Consider the following 22,650-nt stretch of genomic DNA (forward strand, 5'->3'; position numbering starts at 1 on the left):
CGACGCGAGCGTCCTATTGATTCTATGAATCGCAGCCCCGACAAGACTCTAGACGATTCTCTCAACATGTACCCTCATTCTCCCTCGTCGCCCTTGAATATCTCTCGGTTACCCCTCTCTCCCAAGGAACTGTCGCTCAGCTTTGGCTCGTCAAGGACGGTTATCGACTCTTCATTGCCTTCTCCCCCCTACCATGAATGCCTTTTATCCTCGCCCAAGCATTCACACCATCACATTCCTTTCAGTCTGGAAGCGAGCCGCTACTCTTCACATTTTCCATCGGATCACCAACTAGACGTGGACTTTGTCAGGACGTTCCAGTTGGAGGACGAGCTAGGTTCAGGAGGATATGGTTTCGTCATGACGGCTAGGCATCGTTGGGAAGGATACGAAGTCGCCGTCAAGTTCATCATAAAGGAAAAGGTGCCGGATTACGCGTGGGTGCAGGACGATAGGTACGGTCGGCTACCTACCGAGGTCTTCCTGTTGGACTATATGGATCACGACAATATTGTAAAGGGTCTGGACCTATTCCAAGATCCTTTATATTTCTATCTGGTGCGTCAGCCATTGACCTCAATCTTTCGTCGCTAATGTTTACACCCGCAGGTACAAGAACTTCATGGTTCTCCTTGGCCAAAAGCGACACGAACGAAACGCGCGACCTCTTCCACTCCTCCACTTACTCCTCCGGCTCTTACACCTTCTGCTTCTGCCGACTCTTTTAAATCCGAAACAGTGCCAGCCTCTCCTTATCACCAATTAACGTCATACCTACCCGACCCTTTGAAGATGTGGAAAAAGAGCTCCCAACCCACTCTTCACCCTCAGTACAGTCGACGACCTTCACATGACCTCTTCGAATGCATCGAGCAGTCAGAGCACAAACGCTTATCTGAGGAGCAAGCACGCTACATCTTCGCCCAAGTGGTTGATGCCGTGCACTATCTTGATAGTCATGGCATATCCCACCGCGATATTAAAGATGAGAACATCGCTATTGACAAGGATCTTCGTGTAAGTCATTCTAGTGTTTTCTATCTTCTATTCCGCTCAAAATATCCTAGGTAAAACTCATTGACTTCGGGAGTGCGATCGCCGTCGATCCGACAAAGCCCCGGCCGTACTACAAGTTCTTCTATGGGACAACCGCATACGCTGCCGCCGAGATACTTCTGAAGAAACCATATCAGGCTGCGCCGGCGGAAGTGTGGACCCTTGGCGTACTTCTGTCGTATCTGCTTCGTGGTATGTCACCGTTCCCTACAGTGAAGGAGGCGATCAAAGGTCGAATTGTCCTGGACGAATATCCCAAATTGTCTCGATTAGTCTGGGACCTACTACGAAAGTGTTTGGACCCGAATCCGAAGACTCGTGCGACGATACAGGAGGTGAAGGCGCACCGATGGTTAAACCAATGAGAATGTTTTTGCACTCGATTGTTGTCTTTATATCACGCATTGCATGTTGATCTTATACAAACCTATCTCTTCGCCTAATACTATACCACGGATAGATTCATTGCATTCATTGTATTTGCATAGATGTCACTTTGTTACACATGTATTGTTCCTTCGATTTGTTCATTCATGTTCACGTTATATTAACAGCGTTTCGCACAAGAATAATTCTCATGGCTTTACCGTTTAGCAATTATCGTTGTTCGCAGAATCCTCACAGTTGGGGAGGAAAGGTAGAGAAACGGCTAGAGCAAAGGCCTGTTCTACGGAGTGCCTTTTTTCCTCCACAGAGCATGCAATCTGGATTGCCTGATGGAAGATGCGTCTAATTAAAAGTTATAGACGGGGCACTTATGCACAAACTGATAAAGACCGTTCTCAACCTCGTTCGGTCATGGACAAAATACACTATATTGTTTCTTCCTTTACCCGCAAAAGCATAAGGCTAAGAGATACAGACAAGAGATACAGACAGATGTAACAACAGAAGCTGATAGATGAGAGATGAGGAAAGCACATTGGGTACGAAGTAAGGAGAGACAGTACAACATCGTCAACGATGATAACGAATAACAAGCATTTGAGAGACAGACAGAATACACTTCGAAAGAACGTGACAAAGCTAAGAAGCGTCTTTGTGGCAGCATTCAAATACAAGGCACCTTAGAAAGGCGCCCCGTAATCACGCGCGAGATTTTGAGATACGAGGTAGTCGTCGACCTCCCGTCGGATCTGAGAAACACGGACTGGAACCGGTTCGTCGCCGGGACTGAAGAGGACCTCCACTCGGTGAGATTTGCGATGATCTGATTCCCCATATTGGAATACACCGTGGCCTCGACGGACAGCAGCAACAGTTTCGACACCAGGATAGGAAGCCATTCCTTGTTCAGTCATGTACTGGCTGTGCTCTTGCACTCTCTGGCGGCTACTAGGTGCTGCACGCGAACGAGAACGGTGGGGCGTGGTAGACCCTTGGCGGTGGCGAGATGAGTGGGTCTGGTTGTTGGAGTGCAAGGAGGTCGTTGATGGCGAATTTAAGTTATTTTGCCAGTCAGCCGGAGAAAAAGGGAGCGGCTTGGAATGACGCGAGCGTCCTCGATGCGACGCCGTGTTGACGTCTGTGGTAGAAGGGGAGGTGAGCTTCTGGCGGGTCGAGCCGTGATGATAGACCGTTGGCGTAGACGCGTTCCCATGTATAGTCTTATATCCTTGACGAGCACACCGTTCATGAAAGGCCTGGATATTCGGAAGGTGGGGTGGGGGAATAGTATTCGGAGGCATTGGGAATTGATCGAGTGTCACCCCAGAGTGCATGTCCAGGACGTTGCCATAATCCTCTTCCTCCTGAAGGTCCGCGTTTACGTCCCTGGGTACTGGTTGGGAGGCCGCTGGCTTGTTGCGGGTCGTGAATCGTGGGGTATAGATTTTTGCAGACTTGAGAGAATTTTTGGGAGGAGCATGAGAAGTCGAATAATCATTCGGAGGATATTCGAGGGAACTACGGATAGGCATGGATTTGGTGTGCTTCAAATTCCCCTTCGTCGCGGACTTGACGTTGGGGGAGGAAACCTTTCGCTTCGCCGCAGACGAAAAGGACCTAGAAACTCGCCGGTCCACTTAAAGGTGGCAAAAAAAAGTAGAAGACGTACGTTTTGAAAATGCGACGGAAGCGATCCATGGCAGGTGGTCGGAAGAATTGAGTGGAGAGGAGCAAGGAAGCAGAGTAAGACCTTTAACCGTGAAAATTAGAGCTGAAAGTCCGGGGGTGAGAACGACAAAAATGAAAGGGCGGCCAACTGGATAAGTGCTTTTAAGTGGTGAAGTGTTCGGGTCAACACGACATCACACACCCTGCAGTGGTCACTTTCACTGGCTAATTGAGAACAAAAGATGAGAATATCACATTAAGTATGCGAAGACAATCAAGGAAGAAGGCACAAAATATCCTTGATTGGTGGCTTACCATTGTCTTTAGTGCACCAGGGTTCTGTATTTCAACTTGACGGTTCCAACAAAGGAAATATACTTAAGCTTCAACAGGGAGTTGATATCAGCCTTCCCTCTTGCGCCATTAAAATGGGTGAAGAAAGACCTATAAATAGGCTTAGCCTATGGCAAAGACGATATAGTCGAGAAAGTGGCATTCGCTGGTAACCATCTCAAAATTAATCAGCCGTTCATCTACTGGTAGTAGAATCATATGGCCTCGCGACAGAGGGGCTTGCACGTCGCTCTGCGTCAGCTTGTTCTGAGAATCTAGAAAAAGGGTCGAATCTCAGCATCATAGGACACACATAACTTGATGGAAGAACCTAGAGATAAGCCAGTATTGTACTACTATTTTGCCTGTGGTGATCGGCTTCTTTTGACAGTAGTCGCCTGAAGATTAACACCAGCAGTGGGAACTCGTAAGGAAGCGTGACGAAGTTGTTGGTATGATATCAGTCCGACAATCATATCCCATGACATCCGAGAGAATGGCGAGTGAGACGAATAAACCAGAGGAGTAACTTAGAAGTACAGAACCCGTCATCAAAGTCACGGTTAGAAGGATCGTGAGAGCACGCCGGACTGCGCGGACCGTAGACTCGATGTTTCTCTTCAACCATCAATAATCGCATCACAGATTGGTCGTGGACAACCAGAGACAATCAGCTACAAGGTCTTCGAGGGACATCCAATTTCAATCTCTCATTCAGCCTACTGGATACTACACCAGTCTTTTTCCAACCATGCTGTCCCATTGTCCGACGTCACATACTCACTCGACTGGGGGCCTCTTGGTTGGATAGACACAGTGTCCTTGAACACAGATCCTACCCTGGACTCTCAGGTTGGCAACTTCAAAGAAACAACACAGCTATTTGAAGTGTCACACATCCCACCATCCAGTGCTCGCTCGAGATGGTGTCGATGCGACAAAAATCATTGGAGCGCTCAGCGCACTGATGATCATTCCCTTGCTATCTATTTGCAACGGGAGGCTCTCATATATCAATTTCCACAATGCTTACATTCCTCTCGCACCTCGTTATCCTAACACCCTTATCTGCTGCGTAGAACTGTCCTTGACGTTGTGGTGTTTATTTTGGGTAATCACCGCCCAAAATTTTACAATGCCATCATTCGCCGTGACGATTCAAGACTATTCACCATTGGTTTCCTACGATGAAAACTGGAGAGCAGGAAATAGCCGTGACAGTTACTTGGATAGGCGAGTTTTATCTCGACAATCTGCTAAATTATCTCTCACAGTTGCGAATAGATATTCTGATAATTCGATGATGGTAACAAACGTCACCGGCGCATCTGCCACCTTCTGGTTTAACGGGACTGGCGTGAGCATATATGGTGCTAAGCGTAGCAATCATGGTTCATACCAAGTTACCCTCGATGGAACGTCATTTCCAGCCGAGAGCGGCTATGATAGCACGGGAATATTCCAAACCCTGCTGTTTTCCTCAATCACACTGGATCAAGGCTCGCATGAATTGATATTGACGAATCAGGGCGTGGAAGAGTACCTCGATATTGACTTTGTGAGTTTCTCTTTGTTCCGCCCACCTTAATCACTGTGTTAACACCCGACGAAGATTACATGGCAGACTAGTATCGGGGGACTAAATGAAAGCCTGACAGTTAACACCGTGCAAGATACAGATCCTTCGTTCACGTATACGCCATCGTTAGCTTGGTCCTCCAATCCTGAGCATTCGGATTTCTACTTTGGAAGCACTGGACAGTAAGTCGTGGTGTCTGAATATTCCTTATAATAACAACTAATAGGCTTCATGGGTAGCTCGTCTGTCAAATATGGATCATTTATGACGTACAATTTTTCTGTGAGAGAGCAGTCAATTGTTCGAACTTTCCCTCTTTCTAACACTACGCGCACAGGGGGAGGGGGTTTCGTTATATGGACCCGTTGGTCCAAATTACGCAGCATTTTCAGCCCAATTAGACGACGGTCCATTGGTAACCTCCACGGCTATTAGGGCGAATTTTGTACCCCAGGTTCTGCTCTATCACGCCGACGGACTGGGATCTGGGCAACATGCACTGAAAGTGACGATGCAGCCTTCGGACGATGCCCAAGAGCTTGCTGTCGATTTTGCCAATGTCTATACTACGTCTTCCGCGCAATCTTCGTGGGTTGGCTGTAAGCTCCTATGTATACGTTTGCTGAATTTTGACCTAGGATTTCAACAACATCACACGGGTGAACAAATCATGCTTTGTTAGAGAAAGTTTTCTGGATCTACTTTGCAGCATGCCTACAGGTGCCATCATTGGAATCGCCGTCTCTGTATCAGTCACAATTGCCTTGTTGTGTACTGCGCTGTATGTTTTTCTGAGAAATCGACGAGCGCGCTCTAGTTGTTCTAGAATCAACAAGCCTGCTACACCATTCTCACCTCCTAGCTCGAACATTGAACCATTCCTGTCGTTCCACTCGAATGGTGCTGTTAGGTACCATACTTCGGAAAATTTATACGTTGCGATGCCTCCGACGTTCACCCCCGTAAATGGTCGCTCAAATTATTTCGTACGTCCTGTATTCCTTGCGCCGAAGCAGAGATTGTATCTGACAACCGAGGTCATCAGACTAAGATACGAATAGGCCATTAACCTTGTAACACAGACACATCCAACGGGCATCCGCAAAACCACGCGTAGATAACAGTATTGCGCGTTGTCCGAGATGGAAAGAAGCATAATTCCTATTTTAAGTTAGTAGTGGGTGGGCCGCCCACTTAGGATTGTATTACTTCCAGCCTGCTCTCGATGGATTCTAGGCATTGCAGCAAGTGATTTGGGGTGTAGTTCAAAATGTACTAATGTAGGACCAAGTGATTAATCTATGTATCACGCATATACTTGAGAGAAACAAACGGGCAGCGCATTAACACCGAATTTATTAGACATCGGAGGATATCTGCTCCTGCCAATGGGAGCGCGACCTAAGTGGTGGATTACGTCAGACCACAAAATAGAGCTACCCCCTTTTTCGGACCAGTACGCTTTCCTCTCCTCACCCTTTACCCCGCAGTAGTGCCTCGTCACGCTGACGGTTTCTCTCCTCCTCTCTGTTTCATGCCTTTACACTCGTAGACATTATTTTCATCATGACGCGCGACGCGACTCAAACTACAGAAGCCATACAGCCCGTAAAGGTGCCGAAGCTAACATTCTTTACGCCAGAAGTAACATCCTATTTTATCGGTGGGTATCTTTCTATCTTGACTTGTAGTGTCTCCTGTAACGAGCGTTTTAGCGGGGGGTTGTGCTGGTGCAGCCTCAAGGACAGTCGTGAGTCCTCTGGAGAGGCTGAAGATTATTCAGTATGTCTCGCGGTTTCGCTACAGGCATTATCTTGATATTTGATTTAGGCAAGTGCAACCGAGGTCGTCAGAGCAACAGTACAAAGGCGTGTGGAGGAGCCTTGTTCGCATGTGGCAGGAGGAGGGATTTAGAGGATACATGAGGGGCAATGGCATCAACTGCTTGAGAATAGTGCCATACAGGTGAGTCCGACTTGCCTTTCCTTCTCTCCGCCTTTGCTTATACTTTCCTCAGTGCCGTACAGTTTACGACTTATGAACAGTTGAAGAAGGTGAGTAGAAGCAAACGTTGCGTGTCCAGGGTCTTGACGTCATTCTGTAGCTGTTCACCAGTCATGGGTCCAGAGAACTAGATACCCCCAAGCGACTGGCAGCTGGCGCTTTGGCAGGTATTACATCTGTATGTGAGTGTAAATAATTTTTGTTGCGCGCTTTCGGTCGAAAAGTGAGATCCCCAAAGATCTTGCTTCTCCCGACCGTTCTATTAGCCAAGAGCAATGAGGGGATGAACACATGTCACCTTATATATTTGTTTTTTAAGTCATGCCTACATGACGGGCGGTCGGATGATATCAGATGGGCGTGTAGACCTTGCTAATCGATGCTTCGTAGGTTCGACATACCCCTTAGACCTGGTTCGCGCACGCCTATCAATTGCTACAGCGTCAATACCTGTTTCTCTGCAGTCTAAATCCAATACCTCTTTGGCGTCTTCGACTATATCAACTTCGACCGGATCGACTTCGCCATTGAAACACGCACTCTCGACCGCTTACCACACGTCTGCGAGCGGTTCTAATTATACAGCATCAGAGTTGACAATCTGGGGCATGACTTTGAAGATAGTCCGGGAGGAGGGCGGCATTCGAGGGCTCTACAGGGGATTAATTGCGACGGCAGTAGGTGTCGCTCCATACGTAGGGATCAACTTTGCGGCGTACGAATTCTTCCGAGGTATCATTACCCCTCCAGGGAAGAGCAGTGTTTCGAGGAAGTTGGCGTGCGGTGCATTAGCCGGTAAGTCAGGACCTGTAGTCATGAATCTCGCAGTAGACTGATATTATATTCACAGGATCGATATCACAGACATTGACATACCCGTTTGACGTGCTGCGTCGTAAGATGCAGGTAACCGGAATGAGGTCATCAGGACTGGGGATAGCGTACTCAGGTGCCTTCGATGCGCTTACTGGGATCATTAGGACAGAGGGTGTTCGAGGGCTGTACCGTGGTCTTTGGCCAAATCTTCGTGAGTTGTATGATACCATTTCGTAACATATCTAATGGCCCATAACAGTGAAGGTAGCTCCTAGCATCGCAACGTCGTTCTTCACATACGAATTGGTCGGTTTTCTCTCTCTTGTAGCATAGCCGTTAATCTGACACGACCTCTAGGTGAAGGACTTCTTGGTGGGCCCGTAAAGCGTCCATTTCTTGGTGGCACCATAATTTGGCATCACCTCGCTTGTCGATTGCATTCACCATCGGCCACAGACCAAGTTGGATATCGTTCATACTGTACAGGAGGTCGACCGATTATTATCTCAGAAGATTGCTATACGGGAACATGAATAGAGGGATTGTCGAGGGCGGATCCTTGGGTGAGATATCTAAGTCAAGAAGCTGCAAGTGAGTCCAAGTCTTCTATAGAAGCGATAATCATTGTGAATCATCCTGAGCTGCTGATGGTCTGGTTCCGTATGATGAACTGAGAGCATGGGCCGGACAACGGGTACCGAAAACGGAGCAATATGATATCGATGACCGGCGCGGTTTAGATCTGGTCCTCATCATCTTGTGATCTCAGTTGCTAGGCCACCGGCTGGAACATTAGTGCGAAGTCCCTGGTTAGCATCACTGCCGTATCTAGCATTTGCATCGCTGACCTCCGTACCTTTTTGTAAGCATCGTTGCGCATCAGTTCCATTTCTATCGAATTCAGTAGCAAATACAGTTTCATACTTATCAAGGCCAGTAGGGTCGCTCTCCTCTTCCGTCCTCTCGCTCGTCTCCTACTTTCTCGGCACAACTACAGACACGTTCTCACGCGATCTCCACATTGCTGCATGAATCCTGAAGCTGTTACCGCGCAGTCTTTTTTACTGCGCCCTAGTGGTAAAAGCCCCATCGCCATCTCCGAGATTTTACATCTGTTCAAAGTAGTCTTGTTGGTAGTCTGCAACTTCATGTCATGAGATCGAAACTGTCAGCAACCGATGATACTCGTGTATCCGGGACTGACATCTGTCTGAAGTTGGAAGGCGTTTCCCTTCACATACGACCTTGCCTCACCTGCCAGTGTCCTACCACGCCGATCTACACTACTTAGGTGGCCTCTCCGGTAAGCATGCCAATTCATCTCGGCTCGTTTTCGATGCCGTTCATTCGGATCCGCTTGCAACGAAGTTGTGCATCTTCGCTCTAACACTTGGCGGTCGCTCATGTTGTTCCCGGATATTCGCTGCGAGCAATTGAACTGGTCACAATAATAGAACACACTCCACATATCAACGTAAATACCTGTTTGACGTATTGCGTCGCGCGATGCCGTTGACTTGAGCAAATCGCACTTATTTCCAGGGCTGCTTCATGACAGCTCATGCATTCATCACGCGTCCCTTATCATTGGAGAGAGTTCAAGGGTCGAGGTTGTACGGGAGACGATGGTCGGTCTTTATATAAGTTACTCATGGATCATGTCTAATGATGGTGAAGTGAAGGGGCCCAGCATCGCAACCTCGTTTTTCACATATGATTTGGAGATGATTGCTCTAAATACATCGTGAATGATGAACTGACACCGTGTGATGATGCAGATGAAGCTCTTCTCGGTGGCACCTTGATGCTTCTGGCCCGGTTCTTCGCTCGTTGATCGCGTTCATTATTGCGTACATATTCATTTAAAATTGTTCAATACTACAGAGGGTTGACGGTTTTATTTGAGAACATCGCTCGTTCGGAAGCTGGCTATGGTAGTGTATCTTGTGGAGCAGAAGACGTTAATTGTTGTATCAGATCTATCAGTCCTATCAGAAGCTGAGAGCAGAGTTAGGACTAGGGTAACATATGGGCTGCCCAATGGAAGACTGCCAAAAAGGGGCAAGATACTGGACCGTAACGCCGTCATCCGGCGCGTGAGTTTTGTTCCTTCCACCACGGGCCCTACCCACATGCCATCTCCAACCCCCTCTGCTCATCGTCGTCGACAGCAGCGTGCATGAATACATACTGTGAGTACATTATCACCGTCGCCAGGCAATTCGTCGTTACCAGGGCATAGCGAAAGAGAGAGGATCTTATCACTGCCTTTTATTTATTTAAATTGTGGCCCTCGCATTTGCGTTATTGACGCCTTTTCTCTTTTTCTGCAGAATACCCTAATCTAACGGCAAGCGCACCAGCTCGTCTTTATCCAGCTGCGCTTATATCATGTCTGTCGAGGCCAATCGGCCTGCGCGTTCAGGCTGGCCTGTCACTTCTCCCCTTTCGTCTCCATCTACCTCTCTCTCGTCTTCTTTTTCTTCATCCGCAGCCTCAGACATGCTGCCCCAGGACTCCAGCCAGTCAGACATTCATTCTTCGGATCACTCGGCTCTTGCACCAAAACATCCTCATGTCCGCAACCTGGCCTTTGCATCTCCTCGTCCCCGCTCATCCTCTCTGGCCGTTTTCATGGGACAGAATATCAGCCGGTCTCCTTCTCCGTCCCAGTCAAATTCTTCTTCTCAGCTCGCCTCGAAGGGTATCGCTGCTGCAGCCGCGACAGGGAGTCGCTTAAAGCGCGCGTTTGGCGCGAGACGCAAGAACAAGTCCGAGGATACCTCCAAACTTTTTTACGGCAGTCATAAGGGAAAGGAGAGGGATTACTACACGGACTCCGATGTCACTACTCCTGTATCGTCTACCTCAAGAACGCCAGTAACTCCCGTTGACGCCACTGCACCACCAACTCCTGGATACAGGCCAGCCAAGCTGTCCTTGCAGCTTGCAACTCATGTTTTTAATGGCGGTAGGAAGAATTCACGGACACCGCCCCCCGTTACGCAATTATCCCCTGTTCCTCCTCCTCCTCCCCCAAAGCCGCCTGGAATGCAAGGCTTGAAACTGGTGTCACCCCCGCCCGGTCGGAATGTGGATCAGAGAGGCTCCATAATCACTGTCAGCCCGGGTATATCATCGGCGGTTAATTTTATGCGTATAGGGGAAGAACAGAGAGAACGGGAACGGGAACGGCTAGAAGCTCAACAAAGGGAATTGGAGGCTGCTGAGAAGAATGATGCTGAGAAGGAGAAGAATAGCGACAAGGGAGATCTGAAGGAGACGTGGCGGAAAAGTGACTCTACTATGAGCCACCATACCATTCGTCCTGGCACGACTGTAGGCAACCGGACGCCACGCCCTGTGTCAGTCGCCGAATCCCTTCAGTCCATTTATACCATCGTTCCTCCAGTCAGCAAGAGACTGAGCGCCCTCATTACCGACACCGATTTCGCTACTCCGGAGGAAGACTTATCCTGCGAGACCGTTGTGGAAGACCTGCCGCCGGTTCAGCCCCAAACCTCTCCGACCTCCTCTATCAGAGTACACAATCGTCGTTCGATGTCATTAAATCTGGGATCGAGCTTTGCCAAGATATACATTCCACCATCAGCGGCTTCTGCTGGAGCAACACTATCTGAGTCGAAGCATCCGCCACGATCAGTCGAGGACGTCCATCCGCGATTATCGCCTTCTGCATCGCTCGAGACGCCCACGCTTACTAGAGCCGCAGCAAACGGTATCATTTCTCCGTCAAGCCCCGGCCTGCAATCAACCGGAAACCACATTCGTGGGCGGCTGGCTGCTTGGACAGCCACGACAAACCCTAATCCATCACAGCGCAGCTTACCCACTCCTCCTACCTCCTTCCCTCGTAATCCGCCTACGCCGCCGCCGCCTCCATCGTCACGGCAACCTACCATCAGTATGACCGGTGGTTTTGGTCTAGCGAAGCGTGCTGTGGAAAAGATTAATCGTGCTTGGGGAGGCTTGTCTTCGGGTTCGAGTAATTCTGGCTACTCTTCGTCTTCATCAAGCGTCGGTCCATCGTCGTATTCCGATCATAATTTGGCACGCATTGCGTCAAATCAATCTGGGGTTATGTCCAACCGCTACGGAAAGAAAAATCGGAGAACACCTGACGCACCTTCTGGTTCATGGAGTATCAATTCGTCAACAACAATCTCCTCTTCATCAGATTCTGACGCTTTCACGCCGACTGGTCCGTTTCTTGGCCAGAAGGTTCGTGGACCTATGCGTACGAAAAGTGGAGGCACGGGGGCTGTCGGTGGCGTCGTTTTCGGGAGAGATTTGCGAGCTGCGACGAGGGACACAGCCGTTGGTGTTGGTGTATCGTTCAGTGCCGCGGACTTGGAATCGGTGAAAGGTGATGTGCGCTCAGGAGACGTTGATAAGGACCATCTAGAACCACTCGAGGGCCGAATGGTACCTGCAGTCGTAGTACGGTGCGCGCAACATCTATTACTATGGGGAATACAAGAGGAGGGTCTGTTTCGGTAGGCGATTTGGAATTTGCTACAAGCTTACACTCACTTGGTTCTTATGTACTAGTGTTCCCGGGCGAGCATTGCATATCGCGAAGCTGCGTGCAGAGTTTGATACAGGTTCGTGCCACCTGCCACCCTAAGCTCAACTTCTGATCACCATCCAAACCAGGGGCCGATTTCGATATGACACAGTGTTCACCTGCGGAACTGGATCCTCATGCTGTCGCATCCGTTTTCAAAGCGTTTTTGCGTGAACGTGCGTGTGCTTCGCACATATATTCTTCCAGTCCTCATAATAATTCCTACCGCAGTGCCTGAACCAATTCTGACCCACTCGTTGCTTCCGCAATTCGAAGCCGCTATAAGTCAAGAATGTGATCCGAATGTTCAAGAATTCACCGGACGTTTAGGCGGGAAAGGTGGTCCAACGCTCCCGTCGGGTCCTCGAAATGGGCTTACATTGCGTAAAGCACCCTCGCTGTCTACTCTTGCAATGCCAAGCTTCAGTGGCATGCGACCGCCGTCCCGTTCAGTCACAAATACCCTCAAGTCGTTGCTATCGAAGCTTCCTTACGAGAACAAAGATCTAATCCGTATTGTCATCGAACTCATCAAGGCGACGGCCCGAGAGAGCAAATCAACCAAAATGCCTATCAGTAATTTGCTTCTCGTGTTTTGCCCCAGTCTGAGCATGAATCCTCCGCTGCTTAAAGTTCTTTGCGAAGCGGAGGACCTGTGGGAAGGGCCCCTTCTGGAGTCGCCTGTCATTGATATCAAGCGTGAGAGCGTTATCCTGGACATTAGTGCGTCTGATTCCGCAAACAGCACTACTGCACTTGAACTCGACGAGGAGGATTCAGATGAAGAGTATTCTGATGCACACGATGGTTCGGAGATGAAGACATCACCCCCACCTTCTCCAGACAAGTTTGACCAGGTTGTGGAGAGTCCTCGTTCTTCCACCGATGGTAAAACCCCCACCGTTTCCAGATTGAGGCCAATGGGGCCGAGGCAGCATATCTCAGCAGGTCTCTTTAGTGGATCGGAATACTCGTCTCGCCTGAGACCTGTTTCTCCACGCTCTACGGGTGCATCATCCGATTCTAGGTCCATAATATCGTATGGGTCGACCTCTAACGAGAGTCATTCGCCATCACATATCAGCCTGTCTCCTCCGCCCTTGTCTTCGTCTGCAGAATCATTGGCTACCCCATCAACTTCGTCTGCCCAGCAATCATTAACTGATCTTCCCGTTCGGACCGATCCTTACGCTAAGGAGGAAGAGATCATGGCTCCCGTCATTGCAGATTGTTCGGACTTGGGTCTACCAAAGTCTCCGTTGTCTGTCATCAATCGTCGCATCAGCGGTCCCATTCAATTTCCCAGTTCTGGTGGGAGCGAGCCTTCAAGTCCACTTTCACCTCGAAGATCAGTGCCTCTGCTTTCTCTGCCTAGCCTTACCTCTTCCCCTACCACTTCCCTCTCCGATTCGCCTCGGCGACATGGGATGAAGAGGCCTTCATTAAATCTCCTTTTCTCTAAGCGTCCTGCATCTCCGTCTCCGCTATCAACTTCTTCTATAGGGAGACCCTACATTTCCTCTCCGTATCTACAGCATCCATCACCTGTATCTGATTCGTCTATTTCCACGCCAACCTCTGCCGTTACTGCACCACAATCCAGCACACAGATGCTTCCCCATATTCTTGATACTCCCATTGAAAGCTCAGCACTCCGACGCGATCTTGGACTGGAGGAGTCACCTTCCATCGGATCACCGGAACGTTCAGACTCGCCTGGCAGCAGCTCATGCGAAGAGGATACTAGCACTGATGTACTGGATGAAACCTCGCCACTCACGGTCCGTCCCGGCATAACCCCCATCGCTGATCATTACCGTTCGTTGTCGAGCGCCACCCTACCGTTATCGTCATCAGACCAACACTTGTCACATCTTCGGCCAAACCCCACACTAAGAAACCGGTCTGCGTCCAAGACTTCCTTTTTATCGAACGCATCTTCCAATCATCTAGGACTACTAGATGATGAAGATAAGGAGGATTGGACACAGAGTGTCCTCATGGCAGCTGATGCTGACGGTGGTTGGACTGTAACCACGCCTTCACCGCATTAGACGGCAACGGGTGGGTGTGCTGCACTCCATCATGTTTCGTTTTCCATATTTGTGAAGTCTACGATAGTAGATTCATAACGTGAAGTTCAAAACCCCGCGCATGGCTTCTGCCTGTTCTTTATTCATCCCTGCTTTCGACGACACCTGCTACTCCACACGCCTAGTATATGCTTTGTGACTGTGGCGCATACTCTATATATTACTTACTATACCATCGGCAACGGACCAGGATTCGTCTTATATTTTGCATCCTAGTTCACTCGCTTGCCATCATACCTTGCATTTTGTACGTTTCTTATCACAATCAATCTTCAATTTTGGGAGTTAGTTAAATAAATAATGTACTTAGTCTATTTGTCGATGACGTCAATTTTATGGGGCCGGCGGCCGATAAGAGGTCCGCGCCAGATCATGATGTAACGCGTCGTTGCACGTCCGGAGCGTTGCTTGTTTCTTTCTGCCTCCACGACCATTTTCTGTAGCTCAATCGACACTCTCCAGTAACGACCATCATGGCATCCGACAGCATCAAAAAGGTGCAGGAGAAGCTCTTTCGGGGCGGCACCGGGGAACCTGTCACACAGTCCTCAGAGCGCGAGCCTGCTAATTTGACGATTAACATTCCAAAGCCTATTCCCTCTCCTTCACAGCCCCCGCCAAAGCTCTTCAAGGCCCCTGAACCTACTATGAAGAACGGCGAAAGTGCTGAACAGGCATCGTATCGCGAACGGCTGGCAGCCAAGCTTGGTGCTGAGTACAGAGGTACAGAGCGATATCGCCTTCTTCAAGACAGCAACAAGGAACGCCATTGGAAACGCTGGGGCCCATACTTGAGCGATAGGCAATGGGTGAGTTCTCTGGTTCCATATCGATTCCCGTGTCACTCAAGGCGAATATATGCGCTCTTTTAGGCCACTGTTCGTGAAGATTACTCTGGAAATGGCGACGCTTGGAACCACTTTCCCCATGAGCAGGCTCGTTCGCGTGCATATAGGTGGGGCGAAGATGGTATCGCTGGCATATCCGACAACCATCAGCGCCTTTGCTTTGCCCTCTCCTTCTGGAACGGCGAGGACCCCATTCTGAAGGAACGGATGTTTGGTGTCACTGGTCATCAAGGCAATCATGGCGAGGACGTCAAAGAACTTTATTACTACCTCGATTCTACTCCGACCCATTCTTACATGAAGTTTCTCTACAAGTACCCGCAACGACCTTATCCGTACGAAGAATTGGTCACCGAAAACCAGAACCGCACCCGCGACGTTTCCGAATATGAAATTTTAGATACCGATGCTTTTGATGAAGACCGATACTGGGATATTTTCGTAGAGGTTGGTGTTTTATTATTGTGTTGCACTCTAGTGTTAACGTTATTATTCTTCAGTATGCCAAAGATGAAGATGACCCGGATAACGTCTACATTCGCATCACCAGCTATAATAGAGGCCCCGATCCCGCCACTCTTCACATTGTGCCCCAGTTCTGGTTCCCTAACACCTGGTCGTGGTACCAAGAAAAACCCGAAATACCTACTCTCTCGGGATCGGTTCGCAGCGACATTAACTGCATCACGGCCAAGCATCCCGAATTATCGAAGACCCATCTATACTGTCTTCCTTCTCCTCCTCCTGTTGGATCATCAGGCGACTTTGAAGGAGACCCGGATGATGCCGTCGAACCTGAGCTCCTTTTCACAGAGAATAACACTAATTATAGCCGGCTCTATGGTGGTCAGAACGAAACTCCATATGTTAAAGACGCTTTCCATGACCATATCATCCCTTCTCACCGACCTCCTACTTCTGATTCTCAAGAGGCCTTCTTTTCACCCTGCACACGCCCCAGAACTGCCTCCATTGGTTCTCGTGCCGCAAGTGAGAACGAACGCGAGGAGGGTCCATGCACGCCGTTCCCCAGAGGACCTTCATACGTCAACCCGGAGAAGACGGGGACAAAGTCTGCGGCACACTACGTCTTCACAGACGTACCGGGAGAGGGTGGCTGCGTTGTAGTGCGATTAAAGATGACTCCTCTCTCTCCTAGAAAGGATCCCAGCTTATTCGATGAAGGCATTTTTGATGACACAGTTGAAGCCCGTCGCCAAGAAGCGGATGAATTCTACAACTCCTTTGTTTTCGGTCCTACTAGCGACGATCTCAGGCAGATTATGCGACAGGCGTTGGGTGGGATGCTATGGACGAAGCAGTTCTATCAATTCATTCAGAAAGATTGGATTCAGGGCGATCCTGCTCAACCCGCTCCACCTCCTGAGCGAAAGTGGATCAGAAACAGGGTAAGTTCGCCTTCTGCTCCTCCTGTTCTAATTAAACGATGCTATACAGGAATGGCGCCACATGCATGTAGCTGACATTCTTTCTATGCCGGATAAGTATGTCTTGATTAAATGGTATTTGTCCTTCATTGATCATGGCCTTTGTAGATGGGAATATCCGTTCTTTGCTGCCTGGGATACTGCATTCCATTGCATTCCTTTGGCTGTTGTAGACCCTGCGTTTGCAAAGAAACAGCTCGACCTGCTCACACGAGAGTGGTACATGAAGCCCGACGGTCAGATTCCAGCCTACGAATGGAACTTTTCAGATGTTAACCCACCAGTCCATGCTTGGTACTTATCATATTCACGTCGCGATAAAGATGCTGACATGGACACAGGGCTACTTTCCGAGTCTTCAAAATCGAACGCAAGCTTCATGGTAATGAAGATATACCTTTCTTGGAGCGCGTATTCCAAAAACTGCTTTTAAACTTCACTTGGTAGATCCTCTATCACTGTCAACGACTACATTACGCTGACACTGGTTAGGTGGGTAAATCGAAAAGACCAAGGTGGAAACAACGTCTTCGAAGGTGGCTTCCTCGGTCTGGATAACATCGGTGCCTTCAACCGTTCTGAGCCCCTTCCCACTGGGGGAGCCCTCCGTCAGGCCGACGGAACCGCCTGGATGGCCTTTTACTGCTTGAACATGTGGGTCGTGTCTTTGTTTTGAATTCTCTTATGTACTCAACGCTCCATCCCTAGGCTTAATATGGCATTGGAACTAGCTAAGCACAACCCAGTCTACGAGGATATTGCGTCTAAATTTTTCGAAGTCAGTAAATTAAATCATGGTTTAATGAACCTAGCATTTAACATTTCATAGCACTTTATCTTCATCGCTGACGCCATGACTTACAAGGAAGGGGAGGATGAGCAGAGCCTCTGGAATGAAGACGATGGCATGTACTACGACGCAATACAGTTCGGACCCGGAAACTCCATGCAATTACCTGTTCGCAGCCTCGTTGGTCTTATCCCTCTTTATGGGACGTTAGTCCTAGAACCTTCGACGTTGAACAGATTTCCGGGGTTCAAAAAGCGTGTCGAGTGGTTCATCGACAACAGGCCTGAGGTTGCTGCTCGTAACATGGCAAATATGAAGGGTAGGCCTTTCTTTTTACGATCGTTGTCAAGGAGATGTTCTGAATATGCGATAGTTCGTGGCAAGGACGAGCGCAGATTGCTGGCATTAGCAAGCAAGGAGCGCCTCATCAAGATTCTGGAGAAGATGCTTGATGAAGATGAGTTCTTGAGTGAACATGGAATTCGATCGTAAGTGTGCAATCGCTCATCTGTCAATTCGTACCTAGCCGCCTTCTAGACTTTCGAAGCTGCACAAAGAACAGCCCTGGGGAATGGATGTCAACGGACAACGTTACGAGGTTAATTATTGGCCTGGTGACTCATTGTCCGGCATGTTTGGAGGCAATTCAAACTGGAGAGGACCAATATGTAAGCTTATTTTTATTTCTCGACGTCGTCTATACATCGCCCATTCTTTTTAACAGGGCTGGCTACCAATTTCCTCTTGATTGAAAGTTTGCAGCGATTTTATCAATACTATGGAGACGACCTCCAAGTGAGTACCTGGATCTTTGCTAGACAATATTCGTTCAACACATCCACCAGGTCGAATGTCCTACGGGGAGTGGTGATTATATGAACCTTGCCGGAGTGGCCGAAGAAATTCAGCATCGCATTATCCATATATTTGGGCGTGATATGCAAGGCCGGCGGGCCACAAATGGGGGCAACCCTAAACTAGATCATGACCCCCACTTCCGCGACTACGTCTGGTTCTATGAGGTGAGCTATTACTACCAGCTATAGATTTATCTAACAGCGCTATCAGTTCTTCCATGCTGACACAGGAAAGGGCCTTGGCGCCTCACATCAGACCGGGTGGTAAGCTGGTATATTGTCAAATTTCTCATAGTCTTCCTCAACCTCTGGAATAGGTCTGGTTTGGTAGCGTATCATATTCTCCAGAGCGGCGTTACCTGCAGACTTCCGAAAACTCCTAGAAGTGAGTTTTTCCCTCATTTGGATTAGTAATGTACTTACCTTCTATATCAGCCCCTCGCAGTCTTGCACACCACTATTTTGATGTACGTTTGATTGCTCTTATCAACACCTTAGCTCGAGACTAAAGATCTTGCAGGAAACGATTGATTCTCGTTCTGAGTTTGGCGATGATGCTAAATCAGCATTTAGTATGATGAGTGGTTTCGACGTACACACCCTCGGTGACCTGTCTCCCGACGCTCTGTAGATGCTACGGGACTCACGGCTACTCACATACGAGCGTCTGTCGCTATTACTTTGGACTCGTCAAGTAGTAATCAGTTAGAGTACATTAACTATAAGTTTTACATAGATTCGAGCCAATATTAGAAAGATAGCCCGCAACACAACATATTGTCATCTTGCAAGAGCAAAAAGGTTATCGAAAGCTACGCTTTATGAGTCGTTCAATGACAGGACGATACAATAATGAATAAATGAAGATTCGAATAACCATAAGCTTAACCGGGACCTTCAGGCCCTATGTCCTCTCCATTGACCAACTGCTGAATGAAATGATCAATCTTGACTTTGTGGATCCGATGATGCTCTTGCCAGCCTTTCCAGGGATGATGAGGATACTATCATGCATGTCAGTTTCAGCAGACTGAGATCAGAAGTACAAACGTGTACCATTCTCCCAAAAGCCTGAAAAATCTGATCCGACGTCCCTTCCGGCTTACTGAAGAAGTACTTAGCAAGCAATATATCGTCCTCGCGACTATACCTCATCTTCTTATCGGGGGGCTGAGGTAGTGGCTCATCAGCATCAGTACGATTTAATTCATGCTTATGTCGACGCCAAAACTTCATCCATGATGCTCGTGAATGATGGGGAGCCTAGAAGGCAATAGCCTGATGAGTAATCAAGCCGATAAGCAAGAAACACCCTACGCACTCTCGCAGCCACTTCCTTCCAAAATGCAACCATATCAAGTCGCTCCTGTGACCTGAGAAGAGTCAGTTTCGTCTCAGTTTATAAGATGAAAAGAGGTCACTAACTTGCGGTACTCCATAAAACGGATCAAAAACGCAATATCATCAACAGTAAATGCAACCCCCTTTCCGGTAGTACTTCTGTATAGCGCCCTCGGTGGCGTCGGCGAACGCGTTCTCGGCAGATTATCACCTTGGACCCGCTGCTGAGCTGCTGAAATCGTACCGAGACCAGCGCCAGAACGAACAGTTGGATCTTCATCATCCTCGCCTTCATCGCGGTGTGGAGATTGTGACCGATCAGCGTTCATCATGTAACCGCCCAAACGAATCTGGTGTTTGTTGCAGTACCGGCGCCAGGAGTAAAACCTATTGTAGTTGTTTCAACTGAAGATATGGACGAGTTATCACCGAGAGTACGTACGTGTGATGAGGGGCCTTAATGAAAGAGAAGATGAGTTTAAAAAAGACAAAGGCACAGACAAAAAGTACCTTGACGGCGATTCGTAGGCATATCTCACGCAAACTAAGCTATTGGTGAGTTCTTGAAAGACTTGCATTAGAGCTGTCGCTGACCTGAGAACCAGGCCTTCCTCTTGGCAATAATCAATATACTTCTTGAGATATTGGACGTCTTCAGCTGTAAACAAATTGCCGCCGTAAGTGCTCTTAATGACACGACTAGGGGGGCTGGGCGACCGGGCTGGAGGGTTCCGATTAGGTACAAGAGCAGAAGTCGGCTGCCCTGGAACAGACTGTACACCATGAGTTGGCCAGAACTACTAAATATCTAAGAGGAACTAACCTGGGTCCGCGTACGTTTCCGGCCTCTTGACCTTTCGCTTTCATCTTCCACTGGCGCTGCTGGTGCAACTGGGGCAACGGGAGGTGCAACGGGAGGTGCCGGAGGTGCTGGAGGAGGGGGCGGTGGAGGGTTCGAGGATGAGGAAGGAGGCTCTTCCAGATACGAGTTTTGCGGTGGCGGCTCATAGGTATTCTCATACTACACAAAGTACTAAGAAACAGATATATGTGAAACAAGAAACTTACAGGTGTCTCATAGTAAGGATTATGGGTGGGAGGAACCCATGACTGTTCATCCCTATACCGGAAATCATAGGGCGTCGCATTTGTATCTGGATCAGGAGGCTCATAGTCCCATGTATCTGGTCGAAGTACATGATGAGGTGGCTGTGGAGGTGGAGGTGGAGGCGGGGGTGCGATGTGTGTCTGTTGCGGCGCGATGCCGGTGGTGGCTTGCCATGTCTGTGGTGGTGCATGCATGGTGCGAGGGGGTGGCATTGCATAGATAGGGTACTGGAAATGCTGCTGAGCGTGAACCAGAGATTCCACGGTAGGAATGGCAGGGGGTTGCAACGCTTGAGGATGCAAAGGCTGGGGCGGCACAATTTGGCGTGCACTTTGATCTATCTGAGGTATATTCTGCTGGCGCGCACCACCTCGTTTCTTGGCTTGAGATTGCGGCTGGGGCTGGGGTTGGGGCTGGGGTATCGACGAAGGTCCTGCTTGCATTTCAATCACAGGCGGAGCTCTTGTAAGGGTTTATATGAGATGATACAGAATTGTTACCAGCAAAATGCTACTTACATTTCATTTCCCGTCACCTTGCAGCCTGCCCAGTTGGTGTGGAAGGCTTGAAGTTCGCCTGCCTTGATACACTCATGAATCCACCTCGAGTCAAGGATAATCTTTCCTTTCTTTCCAACATACTGCCTGTACAGATTCTGACCAGATGGCTTCAAGGGATCGACTGAAGTTATAAAAACCTTAGTATATCACACCCTTGTAGTCAATAATATCACAAACCAAGAATGTAAGTGACACCACTGTAGCCCGGGGCGACTGAACCGCCATTATTCTACAGAGAAGACGTGAGAAACCACTTGTAATGGCCGAATCGTTCTCTCTTTGTTCCTTCCAAAGAATTTGCCAATTAACGACTTCGACGCGAAACTTACCGTGATTAGATTGACCAGCGCCTCTCTGTCGTGTACGTCCTTCTCGATATACACCGCCAACGGTGTCCCAAGCATGGGATCAATGAAGAGATCATGATTTCCACTGGATCCGGCGTCGAGGGCATGAGGTTGTATATGACCACGACGCGTCGAAGAACGAGCAGGTGCCATGGGGTCTTGCTGGTTTCTGCTGGAAGCCCTTGCAGGACCCCGGCGTGAGCATTGAAACTCCGACGGTGCGGAGTTAATTAGGTCAAATTGCCGAATGTTGCCGAGTTGTTGCACCTTGCCTATCCATATCTTGCATTTTGAAACAGGGCTTTGACTGTGCTTCAACGACGATTATGTACACGGTCCAAGGTGTCCGACCTGTCAACTCGACACAAGTATTTATTAAGTTTTTCGATCTCTGCGGTTCTCATGTCTTACGGAAATGTCGAGCGTGCCCAGACGCATCCACGGATGCAGAAAAACCTTGGGAGGCACTCTAATTCTGTGTTCTTCTCTTCCTGAAGTCTTTCTCTAAGAAGTACGTCCTTTGTCCGTTAACATTTTGCTAAGGTGAATGGCTTCTAGCGCAAATCAATACAAGAGAATTGACTCTGTACATAATTTAAGGACCTTGTGAAAGTCATCCTTGTATAATTTGAATATGTAAAGGCCCCAGGCGCGTCCCACGGATGCTCTTCCTTCTGAAGCGCATGCTTGAAAACTCTAAATAATTACGAACAACACAGTAACTAGCCGGATCCCGCTTTTTGTGAATATCTTGCGGTGGCCCGGCTCCGGCTCTCACACACTCATAGGTACTTCGTCTCAATGTCCAGAGTTTAGGCCATAGGAGC

The 22,650-nt window shown here is 48.7% G+C and overlaps 7 protein-coding genes across 7 annotated transcripts; 5 read left to right on the plus strand and 2 right to left on the minus strand.

Moving 5' to 3' along the window:
- Positions 1 to 66: 66 nt before the first annotated feature.
- On the plus strand, positions 67 to 1,421 carry EV420DRAFT_1272547 (kinase-like protein; the record flags this gene model as incomplete). The annotated part of the gene is made up of 3 exons (XM_060467703.1): positions 67 to 558; positions 610 to 1,017; positions 1,068 to 1,421. The coding sequence occupies 3 exons, from the start codon at positions 67 to 69 to the stop codon at positions 1,419 to 1,421; spliced, it is 1,254 nt and encodes a 417-aa protein (XP_060328949.1).
- A 702-nt stretch (positions 1,422 to 2,123) lies between these two features.
- On the minus strand, positions 2,124 to 3,429 carry EV420DRAFT_1481298 (uncharacterized protein; the record flags this gene model as incomplete). Its single annotated transcript, XM_060469758.1, has 4 exons — positions 2,124 to 3,060; positions 3,113 to 3,193; positions 3,314 to 3,336; positions 3,427 to 3,429. 4 exons carry the CDS (start codon positions 3,427 to 3,429, stop codon positions 2,124 to 2,126), a joined length of 1,044 nt encoding a protein of 347 aa, XP_060328950.1.
- A 1,150-nt stretch (positions 3,430 to 4,579) lies between these two features.
- EV420DRAFT_1272379 (uncharacterized protein) lies at positions 4,580 to 5,705 on the plus strand (the record flags this gene model as incomplete). Its single annotated transcript, XM_060467692.1, has 4 exons — positions 4,580 to 5,002; positions 5,057 to 5,205; positions 5,263 to 5,305; positions 5,361 to 5,705. 4 exons carry the CDS (start codon positions 4,580 to 4,582, stop codon positions 5,703 to 5,705), a joined length of 960 nt encoding a protein of 319 aa, XP_060328951.1.
- A 652-nt stretch (positions 5,706 to 6,357) lies between these two features.
- Positions 6,358 to 8,556, plus strand: EV420DRAFT_570245 (mitochondrial carrier domain-containing protein). Its single transcript, XM_060482622.1, has 10 exons — positions 6,358 to 6,686; positions 6,739 to 6,805; positions 6,854 to 6,988; positions 7,041 to 7,077; positions 7,128 to 7,209; positions 7,418 to 7,822; positions 7,878 to 8,054; positions 8,103 to 8,149; positions 8,201 to 8,434; positions 8,485 to 8,556. The coding sequence occupies exons 1-9, from the start codon at positions 6,590 to 6,592 to the stop codon at positions 8,225 to 8,227; spliced, it is 1,074 nt and encodes a 357-aa protein (XP_060328952.1). The 5' UTR covers positions 6,358 to 6,589; the 3' UTR covers positions 8,228 to 8,434; positions 8,485 to 8,556.
- Positions 8,557 to 10,106: 1,550 nt separating this feature from the next.
- EV420DRAFT_570366 (uncharacterized protein) lies at positions 10,107 to 14,655 on the plus strand. The gene is made up of 4 exons (XM_060482623.1): positions 10,107 to 12,360; positions 12,416 to 12,468; positions 12,521 to 12,607; positions 12,663 to 14,655. Exons 1-4 carry the CDS (start codon positions 10,235 to 10,237, stop codon positions 14,483 to 14,485), a joined length of 4,089 nt encoding a protein of 1,362 aa, XP_060328953.1. The 5' UTR covers positions 10,107 to 10,234; the 3' UTR covers positions 14,486 to 14,655.
- Positions 14,656 to 14,905: 250 nt separating this feature from the next.
- Positions 14,906 to 19,199, plus strand: EV420DRAFT_1553674 (glycoside hydrolase family 63 protein). The gene is made up of 17 exons (XM_060473570.1): positions 14,906 to 15,333; positions 15,397 to 15,819; positions 15,873 to 16,781; positions 16,831 to 16,877; positions 16,929 to 17,114; positions 17,162 to 17,263; positions 17,313 to 17,474; positions 17,529 to 17,598; positions 17,650 to 17,929; positions 17,984 to 18,098; positions 18,148 to 18,278; positions 18,335 to 18,405; positions 18,456 to 18,632; positions 18,679 to 18,731; positions 18,785 to 18,852; positions 18,903 to 18,934; positions 18,988 to 19,199. The coding sequence occupies exons 1-17, from the start codon at positions 14,998 to 15,000 to the stop codon at positions 19,096 to 19,098; spliced, it is 3,273 nt and encodes a 1,090-aa protein (XP_060328954.1). The 5' UTR covers positions 14,906 to 14,997; the 3' UTR covers positions 19,099 to 19,199.
- On the minus strand, positions 19,200 to 21,980 carry EV420DRAFT_1553680 (uncharacterized protein). The gene is made up of 12 exons (XM_060473571.1): positions 21,806 to 21,980; positions 21,654 to 21,705; positions 21,435 to 21,597; positions 20,877 to 21,378; positions 20,632 to 20,829; positions 20,403 to 20,581; positions 20,319 to 20,352; positions 20,251 to 20,264; positions 19,893 to 20,195; positions 19,789 to 19,840; positions 19,524 to 19,730; positions 19,200 to 19,471 (listed from the first exon to the last, which is right to left on the minus strand). Exons 1-12 carry the CDS (start codon positions 21,974 to 21,976, stop codon positions 19,352 to 19,354), a joined length of 1,995 nt encoding a protein of 664 aa, XP_060328955.1. The 5' UTR covers positions 21,977 to 21,980; the 3' UTR covers positions 19,200 to 19,351.
- Positions 21,981 to 22,650: the final 670 nt, after the last annotated feature.

The sequence above is a fragment of the Desarmillaria tabescens genome, assembly GCF_030435595.1.
Source record: "Desarmillaria tabescens strain CCBAS 213 chromosome Unknown EV420scaffold_25, whole genome shotgun sequence".
Classification (NCBI taxonomy): domain Eukaryota; kingdom Fungi; phylum Basidiomycota; class Agaricomycetes; order Agaricales; family Physalacriaceae; genus Desarmillaria; species Desarmillaria tabescens.

Bases quoted from the DNA above. Each gene is read 5' to 3' on its own strand.
- EV420DRAFT_570245 (XM_060482622.1), top strand. From the start codon at position 6,590: ATGACGCGCGACGCGACTCAAACTACAGAAGCCATACAGCCCGTAAAG. The intron at 6,687-6,738 runs GTGGGTATCTTT...CGAGCGTTTTAG, and splicing joins AGTAACATCCTATTTTATCG to CGGGGGGTTGTGCTGGTGCA. The intron at 6,806-6,853 runs GTATGTCTCGCG...TATTTGATTTAG, and splicing joins GAGAGGCTGAAGATTATTCA to GCAAGTGCAACCGAGGTCGT.
- EV420DRAFT_570366 (XM_060482623.1), top strand. From the start codon at position 10,235: ATGTCTGTCGAGGCCAATCGGCCTGCGCGTTCAGGCTGGCCTGTCACT. The intron at 12,361-12,415 runs GTAGGCGATTTG...CTTATGTACTAG, and splicing joins CAAGAGGAGGGTCTGTTTCG to TGTTCCCGGGCGAGCATTGC. The intron at 12,469-12,520 runs GTTCGTGCCACC...CATCCAAACCAG, and splicing joins GCGTGCAGAGTTTGATACAG to GGGCCGATTTCGATATGACA.
- EV420DRAFT_1553674 (XM_060473570.1), top strand. From the start codon at position 14,998: ATGGCATCCGACAGCATCAAAAAGGTGCAGGAGAAGCTCTTTCGGGGC. The intron at 17,930-17,983 runs GTAGGCCTTTCT...AATATGCGATAG, and splicing joins TAACATGGCAAATATGAAGG to TTCGTGGCAAGGACGAGCGC. The intron at 18,853-18,902 runs GTGAGTTTTTCC...CTTCTATATCAG, and splicing joins ACTTCCGAAAACTCCTAGAA to CCCCTCGCAGTCTTGCACAC.
- EV420DRAFT_1553680 (XM_060473571.1), bottom strand. From the start codon at position 21,976: ATGGCACCTGCTCGTTCTTCGACGCGTCGTGGTCATATACAACCTCAT. The intron at 21,706-21,805 runs GTAAGTTTCGCG...TCTTCTCTGTAG, and splicing joins CGCTGGTCAATCTAATCACG to AATAATGGCGGTTCAGTCGC. The intron at 20,353-20,402 runs GTCAGCGACAGC...CCAATAGCTTAG, and splicing joins GAGGAAGGCCTGGTTCTCAG to TTTGCGTGAGATATGCCTAC.